The sequence below is a fragment of the Mustelus asterias genome, chromosome 23 (assembly GCF_964213995.1).
Source record: "Mustelus asterias chromosome 23, sMusAst1.hap1.1, whole genome shotgun sequence".
NCBI lineage: Eukaryota > Metazoa > Chordata > Chondrichthyes > Carcharhiniformes > Triakidae > Mustelus > Mustelus asterias.
Genome location: NC_135823.1, coordinates 63,526,196 through 63,542,239, shown reverse-complemented (window position 1 = coordinate 63,542,239; position 16,044 = coordinate 63,526,196). Strand labels below are relative to the sequence as shown.

Here is a 16,044-nt window from a genome sequence, read left to right as displayed (position 1 = left end):
AGAACCACTAGGTGGAATCAAGCAGTTCACAGTTAAATGCATTTATTTTCTCAAGCAGAGGAAATATAATTTGGACTTCATAATTTGGATCACACCCAGAGAAAACATTACAAGGGAAAAGAAAACAGCATATTAATTTCCCACATTTTGGAAGAAAGGATGATTAGTGTTACGACGTATCTGGATGTCTGGCTGCAAGATGAACACACCCAGTGGGCCTATCTGCAGCAACAAAAGGGAGTTTCCACTTCAGATGACAAGGAGTGAAAGCAACCTAATGAGGGAAAATAACTACATTTAATGTCCCAGACTCATTATCCAATGCCATGCATGAAAAGTTACTTTGGAGGTGTACCGGGACCAAAGAGCCTTCAAATGGAAGGGATGGGAAAAATCGTGTTTGGTACAAAACTAAAGTCAGCATGATACCCAAAGTGCAACTCGTTTATAACACACACCTGCTGCAGGCCGGAATGGAAAACTACTCTCACTGACATGCACTCCACCCAGGAAGGAATAAGTTTCACTCCTTCAAATACAGTTGTGCAAGTACTTAGTTAGATGCAAGGTCGCTAATCACAGATTGCAAAATACTTCTATTGTGAAAAGAGCTGCATTACCCATTAATGCTACTGCTCTATATGCAAAGAGTAGAATTTGTTTTCTTAAATAAACAAGTGTATGTATGTTTTTGTTTTGCTACAAAAATTATGTTTTATCACGACTCAGAACTAATTTCACGAATATTTCTTTTTTTTTAAATGGCATTGCCAACAGAATAAAAAAACTCTCTCAGTACAGTGGGGCCTTGTGCTAGCACAAAATTTAAAGAAATAAAGAGAATTGGCAAACTATTTGCTGGGCTGTCAATTATGTACCACCAGGCAATGTTTTTTAAATTGCAATTTGTATAATTGCAAAAAAAACCAAATTGACTTGTGTAACAATTGTTTCTGAAATTGCATTAATGCGTTAATGAAAGTAACAGCTATTCTCCTAAAGCCATTTTTAGGACTACTCCTTGTACATCTGCCATTCACAAATGTGTAATTTGGGGGACATTTTCTAGCCAGATCGGAAACAATTGATGTCCGATCAGCTGTCATTTGACAAGGATCTTTCCTTGCAAAGAGAAGTTGCACACCTTTGCAAAACAACATTGGATACACCCATTCACGCATGATCTGCCCGAAGGTCCTCAGCTCACTGTCTACAGAAACTTCTGCCCGAGCTGTTTTCTTTACAGTTTCCATTGTCTTCCGCTCTCAGTAGTAGGTCCCAAGACTACCTCAGCTGGAACGGGAATCAAATCCAGACTGTTGGCTGTTATTCTAAAGCACAGACTAGCCAACTGAGATAACTGGCCCTCACGTGGGTAGGTACATCTTGCAATTAAGAAAAATTATCACGGGTCCTCTCAAAAGTGCTTTATAAAGTGTGGTCATGGCTGGAATGTAGAAAACGTGCATACAACAGACTCCTGCAAATAGCAATGTGATAATGACTAGATAATCTATCTTTCTTAACCTATACGTGACTCCAGACCCACAGCAATGCAGTTGCCTTTTAACTGCCCTCTGAAATGGCCTAGCAAGCAGCCGCAATTTAAAGATAACAGTTAGGGATGGACAACAAATGCTGGCCCTGCCAGCAATGCCTACATCCCATGAAACAATCAATGAATTTATTAACAAGGGCATAGAGCATCGGAACAAGGAGGTTACGTTGAACTTGTATTAAACACTAGTTCAGCCTCAGCAAATTACTGATTCAGTTCTGGGTGCTGCACTTTTGAAAGGTATTGGAGAAAGCCCAGGAATGATTCACGATCACTATTCCAATGATGAGGAACCTCAGTTAGGAAGACAAACTGGACAAGTTGGGAATGTTTTCCTTGAAGAGAAAACGGAGAGGATATTTGATAATGGTATTCAGGACAGAGTAGGCAGGGAGAAGCTTGTGAATGGATTGAGAACCAGAGGACTCAGATGTGAAGTAACTGGTAAAAGAATCAAAAAGCGACTTGAGGAAAACATCCTTTCCATGCAGTGAGTGATTAAGGTCTGGAATGCACTGCTTGTGGGTGTGGGGTGGAGATCTGGAACACACTGTCTGAAATGGTGGCAGAGGGTAAGAACCCTCACCAAATGTAAAAGGCACCCAAATATGCACAGTGCTGCAGTAACCTACCAGATTGCAGACCAACACACCTGGATTAAGCTGAATAGCTCCATTTTGGCTGGTACAGGAAAATGGGCCAAATGGCATCCTCCTGCATTGTTTATGTTTCTCAGCAGGGCTTTGGTCTTATTTAATTTGAAGAAAATCTTTGATCGCCATCAAACAGTAAATTTGCAATCCTAGAGTCAAAACCGGTAACAGGAAAGTAGAGCTAAGAGCAATCTGGATGCTGATCAAGAGACAAGTAGGAGTCGAACTATATGAAGCAGTACCATGGAGTCAAATCATGAAGAGACAATGGAGGGTGAAGTTGTCAACCATCAGGAAATTGCACTGAAATAGCTTCTTTAACATAGAATGAAAAGAACAGGCACAAACTGAAGTGGCGTGACAAAAAGCCTGGTCAGTAATAGTGCTTTAACCAGGGCCTTACAGGAGAAACAGCAATTGAAGGAGGGAATTCTAGCACATGGTCATTGGTGATTGAAGATACAGAGGGAAAAGGAGGGGATGCCAAAGATGTAGGAATGCAGAATTCACAGAACGTTGTAAGCCTGGAAGAGGTTACAGAGATGTGGAGGGGTAACATGATTAAATTGAGAGCTGTTGTAGATTTGCAAGGATAGACTGATACAGCAAGCGGTTGACACAGGATAGGATATAGCAGTAAGGTTTTAGGTGAAGAGACACTAGTCAATGGAGATCTGGGGGTGACAATGGATTAAGGCGTGAGCCACAGATGGCCTGCTTCGATGCTCTATCTCAGCCCATGTCAAGGAGATAAGAGTAGGCAGTCTTTGTGATGAACATATTAAGAGGGTCAATTTGTGATTGAATGGCCAAGGAGAGTTATAGAATTGTTGACAAGGGTACAAAGTTTTGGTACAAGCCAGACAATGGCTCTGGTTAGTCCAGAGTTTAACTGGAGGAATTTGCAACTCATCTAAGACTCCATGTCAAACAAGTCTGCCAATACAGTGCAAGGGTGGTCAAGCTGTGCATCATCAGCCTATATGTAGAATCTGATACCCATGTTTACAGATGATATTAAGAAGAGCAGAACACATGTGAGCAAAGGGTGGGTTGCAAAGATAAATCCTCCTGTCAAACTTGCAGGGGTAAGGAAAGCTATTGCTGTCAACAAAATTACTTATGCCCGAACCAAGTTTTCTAAAGTGGTAGGTAAAATATAGACCAAACATATCTTGGGCCTTGTACCTTTCAGCATCAGTAAGACAAGATTTTTAAAATCATTGTTACTCATGGGTAAGTAAACCACTGCTGTGTTTAGGTTATGCTCTATCAGAGGGATATCAGAAATATCCAACTCCTGGACAAAATAAATGCAAGTAACTGTAGTTATATACTACCTTATGCACAATAGCTTGAAATCTATTATTCAGGCTAGAGACAGGGAGACTCAGTAATACGTAAAATTTCAAAGCGGTGGAGTGTAGTGTTAGTTTTAATTTAACATTTTCACTGTTTTCTGCTGATTGAATGTGGGGTTTATTTTTTTTTAAAAACACAACACTGGGGAAATTAGATTTTTTAAAGAACTCTGCAGATGAAGTGTCACTTCCACTGCATCGATGAAATCAGAACTATCTTTTTGTCACACACTTCGCTCAAGTGCGAATCAAGGTCCAAAATAATTTTTGTCAAACACCTGCTTTCAATGAAAATGAAAGTGCTGCACTGCAAATGAAAGTCAACCACTCCTCAAAAGATTCGGTCAGTTCACTCATTCCTACTTCCCATTATGGCAGGTGTTTTAAAAAAAATCATAACAGTTTCCATCAAGCACCAGAAAGTTCAAAGTAAAACACTTTTAAATCCTTCCTACATCAGGTCAGTTATAATCACATTTCCAAAAAAAAAACTTTGATGCAGTGAGCCAATTTAAAGGAGACATTGTTGCCCTGTGGTGTACTTGTGGCTGGTTTTATAAGGGACGGGGAAAAGAGTGTTTGACATAAAAATATGAGGTTTAAGAAGCGTGAAATATTAGAGCAAACAGTAGGTGGTGGAAGGCCTGGAGCTGAAGGCCCAGTCCAGCCCGGACTCAGCTACAGCTGGCAGGGGTTGTTTCTCTGGCCACCATCCCCCCCCCCAAGGTCCACTCACTTCAGATGCTCCAACGAATGAATGTTCCGAGGCGACTTGCCAGAGCTCCCGCCGACCCAGCTTCTCGAACGGCCAAACATCACTCCTAGACACTTGCCCCGCGCATACTATCAGCGGGCGAGACGTTAAAAGCTGCCGGTGACATTCAAACCCTTCAGCAACATACTGGCGGAAGAGGCGGCGGACGGCGCAGCGGGCTGGTGGGGGAAGGAGAGGAATTCTGGGAGTTGTAGTTCTCTTTCCGGGTCGGGTCAACGCACGGCGACGGAAGCGCCTCCACCAGCAGACTACAACTCCCACAGGCCTTTGCGATCGATTTAATTTCTCCCCCCCCAGCGGCTTTTCGTTGTTTTTATTTCACTGTCGCTCGATGATTCCGGGAAAAGCGTGATTGATAAACACAAACGTTAAGAGGCGATCGGCGATATTTTTACAACGCATTTTATGAGGTCCAGGGTTGTGGTGACGATGACGCGCAGCGCGAAACCAGCTGTGTGTGTGTGTTGTGCGTCTCTCTCCCCCGCCCCCGGATTGCTGAAAGGGGGCGTGTACACAAGGTGGGCGGGAACATGTCTGTGTCGTCATTTGAGTGACGGCAGGTTGAGCCAATCATCAGCCCGACAGTACGAACATGGAGGAGGTCGGGCGTCTACGTGATGCTGTTTCGTCACTTGATACTGTATCGTCACTTGATTGATGGCAGGTTTAGCCAATCATCATCAGCCCGACAAGGAGAGCAGAGGAGGCGGGGTTTGTACATCTGTGGGACGAGGGGGGGCGGGGCGGCAGGTGTGTCATCCCCCTGATTGCCAACAGGATTATCCAATGAACGGCCGGCGAGTGCTGAAAGGGCGGCTAAACTTTGTGTACGTCTGGGACGGGAGGCGGGACAATACCTGAGTCGTCTCTGATTGGCTAATTCGATTGTCAATCAGTGCGCATGGCAGAGGCGGGACAACTGCTGTGGCGTCACCTGATTGGCAACAGTAATAGCCAATGCGCAGCCGGTGAGTACCCAGAGGAGGCGGGGTCTGTTTACATCAGGTCGAGGGGCGGTGTGGGAAAGAGCTGTGTCGTCATCTGATTGACGGCATGTCTAACCAATCAGCAAGCCGGTGTGGGGCGGAAGCTGACGGCGCGGTGCTGTCTGGGTGCTCAGTGGAGTCTTGGTGCCGGTGGAGGGGGAGGAGAAGCTGAAGGGAGGCGGGAGTCTGAGGGCGCGAGGGGCGGAGCGATGCAGGGCCTAGCGCCTCGATCAACTTAGCGGGGGCGAGCGAGTGAGCGAGCGAGCGGCCGGTGAGCCCGGGCCTTTTGAAGCCCCTTGCCCAGCCCGAGAGAGAGAGATCCCCAGGACGCAGAGGCAAATGTCAGCGCGGCTGCCGGACGCGCCAGGCAAGTTCCCCCGGGCCGCGGTTCTCACCTGCCACCCGCTGCCACCGTGAAGCCTATGACCATTTATGCTGAGCTGGATTCGGTGGAGTCGCTCTTGGATGAGTTGCCCTATATGTTTTACGTGGGATTGTTCTTTGTGAACGTGCTGATCCTGTACTATGCCTTCCTGATGGAGTACATCCTGCTCAATGTGGGAATCGTCTTCCTGCCGGACGACTTCGACCAGGCTCTCGTCGACCTCGGGGTCCTCTCGGATCCGGCCTCGGTTACCTTCGACAACGACGCCGAGCTGGATGCCTTCGACGGCTACTTTGACTAACGAACAATAAACAGAAAACAAACACCAGGCCTCGTGAAATCAATATCTCCCCCATCCCTCCTCCTGCTTCCCTCACAGCCCATCCCTCCCCCTTTACCTCCCTCACAGCCCATCCCTTTACCTCCCTCACAGCCCATCCCTTTACCTCCCTCACAGCCCATCCCTTTACCTCCTTCACACTCCATCCCTCCCCCTTTACCTTCTTCACACTCCATCCCTCCCCCTTTACCTCCCTCACACTCCATCCCTCCCCCTTTACCTCCCTCACAGCCCATCCCTTTACCTCCCTCACACTCCATCCCTTTACCTCCTTCACACTCCATCCCTCCCCCTTTACCTTCTTCACACTCCATCCCTCCCCCTTTACCTCCCTCACACTCCATCCCTCCCCCTTTACCTCCCTCACACTCCATCCCTCCCCCTTTACCTCCCTCACACTCCATCCCTCCCCCTTTACCTCCCTCACACTCCATCCCTCCCCTTTACCTCCCTCACACTCCATCCCTCCCCCTTTACCTCCCTCACACCATCTACCCTTTTTATCTGTCTCACACCATCCCTCCCCTTTACCTCCCTCACACCCCATCCGTCCCCTTTACCTCCCTCCATTCCTCCCCCTTTACCTCCCTCCCCCTTTACCTCCCTCCATTCCTCCCCCTTTACCTCCCTCCATTCCTCCCCCTTTACCTCCCTCCCCCTTTATTTGTCTCCCTCCCAAACCAAAACCAAACTCTGCAGCTCTGACCAAGGGTCGTCCAGACTCGAAACGTTGGCTCTATTCTCTCTCCGCATACACTATCAGTCCAGTTGAGATTTTCCAGCGTTTTCTGTTTTTGAACCATAAACCCATGATGGGCAGTGACTGGACCGCAGATCAGAATGACAGACCTTGTTCTGCCAGGCACCTGCTGGAGGAGAGGATAGTTTGCTGCTCACACCCTTCTGTGCCCCCTCTCTGAAGGTGCCAAGTTTTGAAGACCTTATGGATTGTCTATTCCAGGGCATCCATCTGCGTTGCAGCACTGGTGGTTACCGATCTGTCCCCTCCAGGATTAATTAAACAGTAGGTATTGGCTCCAGGTATCTCCCGTTTCCTCCGGAGAGCGGTTTCAACACTGCACGTCTCACAGATGAATGTTGCTTGTACACATCGTCACTTTATACATTTCCATTCAGCACTTTCTTCATGTAACTTTGTGAAGGAAGTCATGGAAGTATCTATTCATGTTTACCTTGGCTCTGCGCCGTGTACTATTCTGACAAGTTTTGGCTCAAGCTTGATGGAACAATAATGCATGTTGTAAAGTTAGTGGTAAATCACTTGCACAATGCGTTATTCTTCGTGGAAGTTATCCTCAAAAGGAGCAAAGTGATGATCTTGGAAGGAGCCAGAAAAAATTAGAATGTGTTTTCAGCCTGATCGAGGTGACTAAAGCAAATATGTATGTATATATATATATGGTTTTGCACCTGATCTAGGTCTTTTTTTTCAAATCGGAAACAACAAATTAGATGGTGAATGTGCTTTTTTTCAAGGGAATGAAGTCAGCCTGCAAACGGGTGGAACTAAGCAGCTGCAATATATCCAGTCTGTACACATTTTGAATTGCTGCTCTTGTAAAGGTAGCAGGCGGGCATACTGCATATTAAATTGGTTGTTAAAATTATTTACTTGGATGAAAGAGTGACAAATAAGCAATTTCATGTCAACAATGCATGCCACTCTAATTCTTAAAGATGGCAGCAATCTGGTCCTTCCTCAGTTGTTTGTCACAAACAGTCAGAAAATTAAACTTTTTAATACTGTTTGTAAATGATTATTGACTGCTATGAGATTTCGTAACACTAGTAACCCGGCTTCAATTCTGGCCTTGGGTGACTGTCTGTGTGGAGTTTGCATGTTCTCCCCGTGTCTGCGTGGGTTTCCTCCGGGTGCTCCGGTTTCCTCCCACAGTCCAAAGATGTGCGGGTTAGGTTGATTGGCCGTGCTAAATTGCTCCTTAGTGTTCCAAGATATATAGGTTAGGGGAATTAGCAGGGTAAATATGTGGGGTTACGGGGGATAGGGGCCTGGGTAAGATGCTCTGTCGGAGAGTCAGTGCAGACTTGATAGGACGAATGGTGGCCTCCTTCATTGCAGGGATTCTAAGATTCTACACATTTCACACTTGCTTGTTCTCGCATGTTTTTATGAAAATGTACAAATTACAAAGAGGAAAGTTGCCGGTGCCTCACTGGAAATGGATACTAAATGCAGTAAGTTGTTTCACCTCTTGGGTATGCTGCAAATTCCTGCCCTTCCCATGATTTTATTTTCTTGAATACTAAACAGAGCAGTGAGCTTGCCAGGAGCAGAATACTGTGGGTGCTGGAAATCTGAGATAAAGACAGAAAATGCTGGATAAACTCAGCAAGCCTGGCAGCATCTGTGGAGAGAGAAACGCAGTTAACATTTCGAGTCCGTATGCTTCTACAAACAGTCCAGCAAAGAACCACTTCTGCGTATCTATCAAATGTAACAAGATGCTGCATTAATTTATATTTTCTGAAGTGAAGTTTGCGGTGCAGTAGTTGATGCAGCAGGTTGTCTGAAATCTCAACTTGTCATGGCTATGAAGTCTATACTGTAAATGGGATAAAGTTACCCTGTCAATGAAAGCTTTACAGAACCTCATTTCTCCCGCACAAAATTATTTTTTCTTAACTGCTTAGCCGTATACTCCAGATCTAAGACAAACTACAAAACCTTTCCGTATCGACGGAAGGAATAAATACTCCCCTGAAGAGTTAATTGGGCTGGTCATGGTGATAATGATTCTTGAAAGCGGCTTGTTTAAATCCTTAATTCTTTCAAATTTCCCTGTTTAGAATGAAGTTAATTCAAATATTTAGCTGAGAGAATAGAATGGTTGAAGAAGTGAAAAGTTCTGGAAAGGTGCAGAACCTTCAGAACTTTAATCTACAGCTGAGAGCAGTGAAGAACTAAAGCAGTGATCTGCTGACCCAGAGGTTACTGGCATTCTAGGACACCCGAAGGTTGGTTAAATCGTTCAACCTCTTTTCATTTGATTTGATTATTGCCACGTTTATTAGTATACAGTGAAAAGTTTTGTTTCTTGCGCACTATACAGACACAGCATACTATACATAGAGAAGGAAAGGAGGGAGTGCAGAATGTAGTGTTACAGTCATGGAGAACGAAAGTAAAAGATAGAATCAGAGGGTATGCTGGGCACAGCTTGCAAGAAGTCGCCTCGCTCCCGCGCCATCTTGGACGATTGGTCACAAGGTCACTTTAGTATTAACGGGCCAACTGTCTTTAGCCTTATGATATCACTTGCCAAGTGCCTATCTATTCCGTGCTACAAAGGGGCTCGGTTTACTGTGAGCGGATGAGATGGGAAAGGCAATCTTTTCACCAATTTTCCACAGGTGTCAGCTGGGTACGCAGTGAATGATGTCAGTCAGCAGCTGAAGAAAATTATTGTTATAGCCCATTGATGGTTCCTGTTGAAGGACAGTGTGCACCAATACTGTTCCCTGAACTGATGGCCTACTTCAAGTCCCTCCAAGAGGAATGCCTGGTGTTTTACTTGAGGATCCAGCATTTGCTGTGCTTGCATTCGGGAAGGTTCTTAGTCGGCTGCTTGAATCATTTTTTGTAAATTGATGCTACATGGCCTGTAGAAATGGAAGCTGTCACCACAGCACGCAATCTTTATATTAAAATTGAATTTTTATTTTGACAATCTCGTGCTCCTAATGCAGTCTTGTTCCGGGTGTTGAGAGGACACGAGTTTCTCTCCCCAGTACTGACCTAGCTTCCCGAAAATCCGATCTCGACTGGAGCATCAAATGATCAGCAGAAACTCGCAGGATTGATGGATCACCTTGAGCTGCTTTCTTGAGTCCCTAATGCTGGGTTGGAGAGCGAAGTCGTCATGGCCTGGATGCCAATAACAGTTACCCATGGTGTTCAATTGTAGATAGATCGGCATCATGGGAAATCAACCAATTCTTATAGTAACTTTCCATTGGCCTAGATTTTCCTATTCTTTCCTGGTCATTTTTAATCTGTGTTTGCTCCTATAGAATTCCTACAGTGCAGGAGGAGGCCATTCTGCCCATCGAGTCTGCACTATCAGCAATCCCACTTCGACCCTATTCCCACAACCACACATATTTATCCTAGCTAATTCCCATGACACTGGGATCAAATTAGCATGGCCAATCAACCTAACAAGCACATCTTTGGACTGTGGAAGGAAACCGGAGCACCTGGAGGAAACCTACGCAGACACGGGGAGAATGTGCAAACTCCACACAGACAGACAGTGACCTAAGCCAGGAATCGAACCTGGGTCCCTGGCACTGTGAGTGCTAACCACTGTGCCACTATGCTGTCCTATTTGATTTTCTTTGGTGCTACTCATTGTGGACCAGTTGATCAAACGTCAAGCTACCAATCTGCCTTTAGTCTGTACTTTTCTCCCAACTAGTGTCCAATTATTACTATCCTTGCTTTTTTCTAATAAATTTATTCTTTCATTGGACATGGGCATCGCTGGCAAGGCCTAGTTGCCCACTCCTAACCCCCCCCCCCTTCAGTTTTCTCTTCTTCCTAATGTATCACAGACCGGAAGCTAAAAAAATGTTTTAAGTTTATTGGTAGCACAAGTAGGCTTAGATTAACACTGCAACGAAGTTACTGTGAAAATCCCCTAGTCGTCACACTGCAGCTCTTGTTCAGGTACACGGAGGCACAATTCAGCATAGCCAATGCACCTAACCAGTATGCCTTTCAGTCTGTGGGAGGCACCCAAAGGAAACCCACGCAGACACAGAGAACGTGCAGACTCACATAGACAGTGATCCAAGCCAGGAATCAAACCTGGCTCCCTGGCGCTGTGAAGCAGCAGTGCTAACCACTGTGTCACCATGCCGGCCAGCAGAGTGGTGGTTCAAGCCCTTTCACTCTGGCGTTGTGCATTTGTATTCCAACATGCAACAGTCAAAGCTTGTTTTCTCTTAAACCTTGTACCATGATGGTAGCAAGTGAATTAATTCATCTTAATGTTGTCATATTGTTCAACAATTGTATGGTTGTCATTTTGCTTTTGATCATTTTAGCTCCTCGTCCCTGCCCTATCCAGTATGAAATCCAATTGCAACATGCACGGACCGACAGCCAAGCCTGAAGTGGTTTTCTTGTACAATATGGTTGCCCTTTGCCTGAAATGGTGCTTTCTAAAACATCTGGGAAATATGAGGAACTAGTGGGCAGGCAAAAGTCTATATGAGCCAACAGTACACTTGCTTTTTATTCTGTGTAATTATTACAACCTAATGAGGTGCACCATATTATGGGAGCGATGTGATTGCACTGGTGAGGGTGCAGAAGAGATTTACCAGGATGTTGCTTGGGCTGGTGGGTCTGAGCTACAGGGAGAGGTTGGATCAGCTGGGCTGCTTTCCTTGGAGCAACAACGGTTGAGAGGGCACCTGATAGAGATTTTATTTTATATTCATTCATGGGACATGTGCGTCACTGGCTGGCCAGAATTTATTGCTCATCCCTAGTTGCCCTTAAGAAGCTGGTGGTGAGCTGCCTTCTTGAATCGCTGCAGTCCACGTGCTGTGGGTTAACCCACAATGCCGTTAGGGAGGGAATTTCAGGATTTTGACCCAGAGACGGTGAAGGAACAGTGATATATTTACAAGTCAGGATGGTGAGTGACTTGCAGGTGGTGGTGTTCCCATGTATCTGCTACCTTTATCCTTTTAGATGGAAGTGGTTGTGTGTTTGGAAGCTGTTGTCTAAAGATCTTTGGTGAATTGCTGCAGTGTATCTTGTAGATAGTACTCACTGCTGCTTCTGAGAATCGGTGTTGGAGGGAGTGGATGTTTGTGGATATGGTGCCAATCAAGCGGGGCTGCTTTGTCCTGGATGGTGTCAAGTTTCTTGAGTGTTGTTGGAGCTGCACCCATCCAGGCAAGTGGAGAGTATTCCATCACACTCCTGACTCGTGCCTTGTAGATGGAGGACAGGCTTTGGGGAGTCAGGAGATGAGTTACTCGCCACAGTATTCCTAATATATGATTACAAAGGTCATAGATAGGGTGGATATGAAGGCACTTTTTCCATTAGTAGAGAGGTCAATAACCAGCGGTCTAGATTCAAGATGAGAGATAGGTGGCTAAGAAGAGAAACCTTTTCCCCCAGAGGCTGGTGGGAGTCTGGAACTCACTGCCTAAAAGGGTGATTGAGTCAAAAACTCGTAACATTTAAGAAGCATGTAGATATTCTCATGAGCTGCTGTAACCTCCAGGGTTATGGGTCAAGTATTGCAAAATGAGAATGGTCTAATCAGATCTTTGTTGATCAGCATGGACATGATTGGCTTAATGGCCTCCTGTGCTGTAAACCTCTGGGAATCTCTGAAAAGCAGCACTGGACAACATGCTCCCCGCTTCCAGTCTAACCAATGTTTTCCATTCAAAGAGCAGTTAAAGACAGCTGTGGAGAACTTACCAGCAGCCTTGTAATCTCATTCTGTTACATTGCTTGCTGTTGCATGGAAGTTGCAAGACAGAAGTTGTCCATCAGCACTGATGAAAAACAGTTACACAATCAGTCTTTGAACAGGTTTGCGCTAGTGATTTAAAAATAAAAGACCCCTGTGCGTGTAAGTACTTTGTACGTCAAGGTATTTTCTTTCCCAGCCCTTAGTGTGTCTGGTTGTAAGACAACATGCTCCCCGCTTCCACCATTGCCACTGTGAAACCACCTACCATAAAATGCATTAGAAACCTGGGTTGATCTTTTCCCGATGTGGAGATGCCGGCGTTGGACTGGGGTAAACATAGTAAGAAGTTTAACAGCACCAGGTTAAAGTCCAACAGGTTTATTTGGTAGCAAAAGCCACGAGCTTTTGGAGCCTTAAGCCCCTTCTTCAGGTGAGTGGGAATTCTGTTCACAAACAGAGCATATAAAGACACAAACTCAATTTACAGAATAATGGTTGGAATGCGAATACTTACAGCGAATCAAGTCTTTAAGATACACACAATGTTAGTGGAGAGAGCATTAAGACAGGTTAAAGAGATGTGTATTGTCTCCAGACAGGACAGCCAGTGAGACTCTGCAGGTCCAGGCAGGCTGTGGGGATTTCAGATAGTGTGACATGAACCCAATATCCTGGTTGAGGCCGTCCTCATGTGTACGGAACTTGGCTATCAGTTTCTGCTCAGTGACTCTGCGCTGTCGTGTGTCTTGATCTTTTCCCTTCAGCTGCTTTACTCTCTCGGGGAAACAAGTGCCTCTCGGGGATATGATGGGAAATTGAACGCAACCAAGGCTACAAAAATAAAAGCTTTTAAAATAAACAGTGCAAAGCGAAAAAAAAGGGTATGATCTGGTGGTAAAAAGCTTGCTGGAATTTAACTGCCTCACCCCCCCCCCCCCCCCGAAGGCTCGTATGATCCCGCCTGAGGGCAGCGGAGAATGCCGTTCTGTGAGCCGCGCCTGTCCCGATTCTGGGACGCACGTGGCGGTAAAATTCCAGCTGCTGTGTCTAATCTCTCCAAAGTTCTGTTTCAGAAGTCCCTCTGGGTAAATAGAAAACTTGTACTGCATTTTGATAGAATAAAGGCTAAGGACTGCAGATGTTGGAAATCTGAAATAAAAACAGAATTTGCTGGATAAACTCAGCAGATCTGGCAGTATCTGCGGAAAGAGGAACAGAGTTAACATTTTGAGACCTTATGACTTCAGAATGTTTTAATCCTTGTTTTCACTGAAGAGACATTTGGAATATGCAGTTAATCATCTGGGGTGATTGAACAATCTGTCTCCTTGATGCAGTTACAAACATGTTACTATGACAGTCAGTGGAGCTACACACCTTAAATATCTAATTGCAAAGATTACAAAAACACTCATAACTCAAATAAAGTTTATTTATTATTGTCACAGTAGGCTTACCTTATGCAATGAAGTTACTCTGAAAATCCCCTAGTCACCACACTCCGGCGCCTGTTCCGGTACACTGAGGGAGAATTTAGCACGGCCAATGCACCAACCAGCACACCTTTCAGACTTGTGGGAGGAAACCGGAGCACCCAGAGGAAACCCACACAGCCAAGGGGCAAACGTGCAGACTTCGCACAGACAGTGACCCAAGCTGGGAATGGAACCCTGACACTGAGGCAACAGTGCTGACTGCTGTGCCACTGGTAAAATTGACATTGAAATAAATTTACAGTGGCCTTTTGGTGTTTGGTTATATGGATAAAGGGGAATAAGAGCTGTCTCAAGGGTTGGTAAAACTATTCAGGATTGAAAGTGATGTAGCAGAAACCTGTAAATGAATCGAATGCAACTTTCCAATCTTTGTTCCTTCTTTGTCCCATACAACAGCCTCGAAGAACTGGAATTGAAGATGTTCTGCCTTAGAAGAGTCACTTTAAATCGCACATTGGAGGAAAAGACCCAAAGGGTTTTGATTGCCATGTGAATTGGATAGTAATTGAAGCAATACAATGCAAGAATTCTGTGTGGGAAATGCATCTGATGGGAAAAGAGACATTAATATTTGTACCTTTTGCACCAATGTACCTATAGCACTAAGCACTGAACTAACGTGTGTCTTACATCCACTCCAATAACATGGCTTTAAATGCAAATTATTGAATGTTCCTGAGCTTAGTGTGCAGCACAGCAAGGATTTGCATTATTCATATTTCAGACATGCCTTTCTTGTGGCTTGGACAGTAGATTAATTTAACCAGGTTCTTTTTAAAGAATTGCTACTTGATCCTGCTACCTACTGTTAAAATATAATTTACTCAATTAAAAGTTACCTTTTTTTGTTACAAACTTTTTAGTGAATGATGTATGGTTTTGCAGTTATTTTGATCTATCATGTATTAAATATGATATGTCAGGGCATGCAACAGGCAAACCGATTTAATTACTTGCCGAACCTGTTACACCTCTAGTGCGGTGATAGATAATTTCAGTGTTATAACTGTTATACTTCCTGTCACTGCTTGTGTTACACATTATGGCTGCTATGTTACTGTGAGAACGCAATCTGCAAATGGATTCCCACAAGTCACTACAGTTCTTTCTGAACATTTGTCCTCAGTAGCTGAAGTTTCTAATGTCCAAAATAACGGTTTAAACAAAATTTTAAAAATTACCAATTTCATAACATGATTAAATTTATGCATTAAATTATGTCTCGATGACTAATTTCTCAGTCTGTATTTGTATTGATAAATCGTGTGCATTGATAGAATAATTTTATTTAGCTTCTAGCTGTTTCTACTTGAGCTTTTCAAAATTGTTTGCAGGAGAATTAAAATAAAAGTTTATTTATTAGTGTCACAAGTAGGCTTACATTAACACTGTAATGAAGTTACTGTGAGAATCCCCTAGTCGCCACACTCCGACGCCTGTTCGGGTAGACTGAGGGAGAATTTAGCACGGCCAATGCACCTAACCTGCACGTCTTTTGGACTGTGGGAGAAAACCAGAGAACCCGGAGGAAACCCATGCAGATATGGGGAGAACGTGCAAACTCCGCACAGTGACCCTAGGCTGGGAATCGAACCCGGGTCCCTGGCGATATGAGGCGGCAGTGCTAACCACTGTGCCACCGTATCACCCAGTGGCAACAATTGACGGTATGAGAATATGCAAACAAAGAATAGACAGGCCAATAATTACTTTTTTATTTGCCGCCTTTTTACATTTTTGAGTCAGGAAGTTTATTTGAGTTTAGATAGGGGCAGCGTTTCTCCTCACTCTAATGCAGTTCATTTCTTGAACTGATTTTTATGTGAACAATGTCTAATTAATAGAATCATTGAATCCCTATAGTGCAGAAGAAGGTAATTTGGCCCATCAAGCCAGCACCAACGACAATCGCACCCAGGCCCTATCCCTGTAACCCCACATATTTATCCTGCTAGTCCTCCTGATACTACTGGTCAACTTAGCATAGCCAATCCACCTAACC

The 16,044-nt window shown here is 44.6% G+C and overlaps 2 protein-coding genes across 6 annotated transcripts in view; one reads left to right on the top strand and one right to left on the bottom strand.

Moving 5' to 3' along the window:
- The window catches only part of clec16a (C-type lectin domain containing 16A), a 270,292-nt gene extending 265,458 nt beyond the window's left edge, over positions 1-4,834 (bottom strand). For 2 of the 5 annotated variants that reach the window (XR_013500698.1, XM_078240789.1), the window contains exon 1: positions 4,309-4,834. Coding sequence is in view for 1 of the 5 variants with exons in the window: in XM_078240790.1 (XP_078096916.1) it covers positions 4,309-4,388 (80 nt within the window). In the remaining 4 variants the exon portion in view is untranslated. The remainder of the gene's footprint in view (positions 1-4,308) is intronic. The other 3 variants (XR_013500697.1, XM_078240788.1, XM_078240790.1) reach the window with 2 other exon arrangements.
- A 647-nt stretch (positions 4,835-5,481) lies between these two features.
- On the top strand, positions 5,482-15,257 carry dexi (Dexi homolog (mouse)). The gene is made up of 2 exons (XM_078240786.1): positions 5,482-7,082; positions 14,439-15,257. The coding sequence occupies exon 1, from the start codon at positions 5,756-5,758 to the stop codon at positions 6,017-6,019; it is 264 nt and encodes an 87-aa protein (XP_078096912.1). The 5' UTR covers positions 5,482-5,755; the 3' UTR covers positions 6,020-7,082; positions 14,439-15,257.
- Positions 15,258-16,044: the final 787 nt, after the last annotated feature.

Bases quoted from the DNA above. Each gene is read 5' to 3' on its own strand.
- dexi (XM_078240786.1), top strand. From the start codon at position 5,756: ATGACCATTTATGCTGAGCTGGATTCGGTGGAGTCGCTCTTGGATGAG.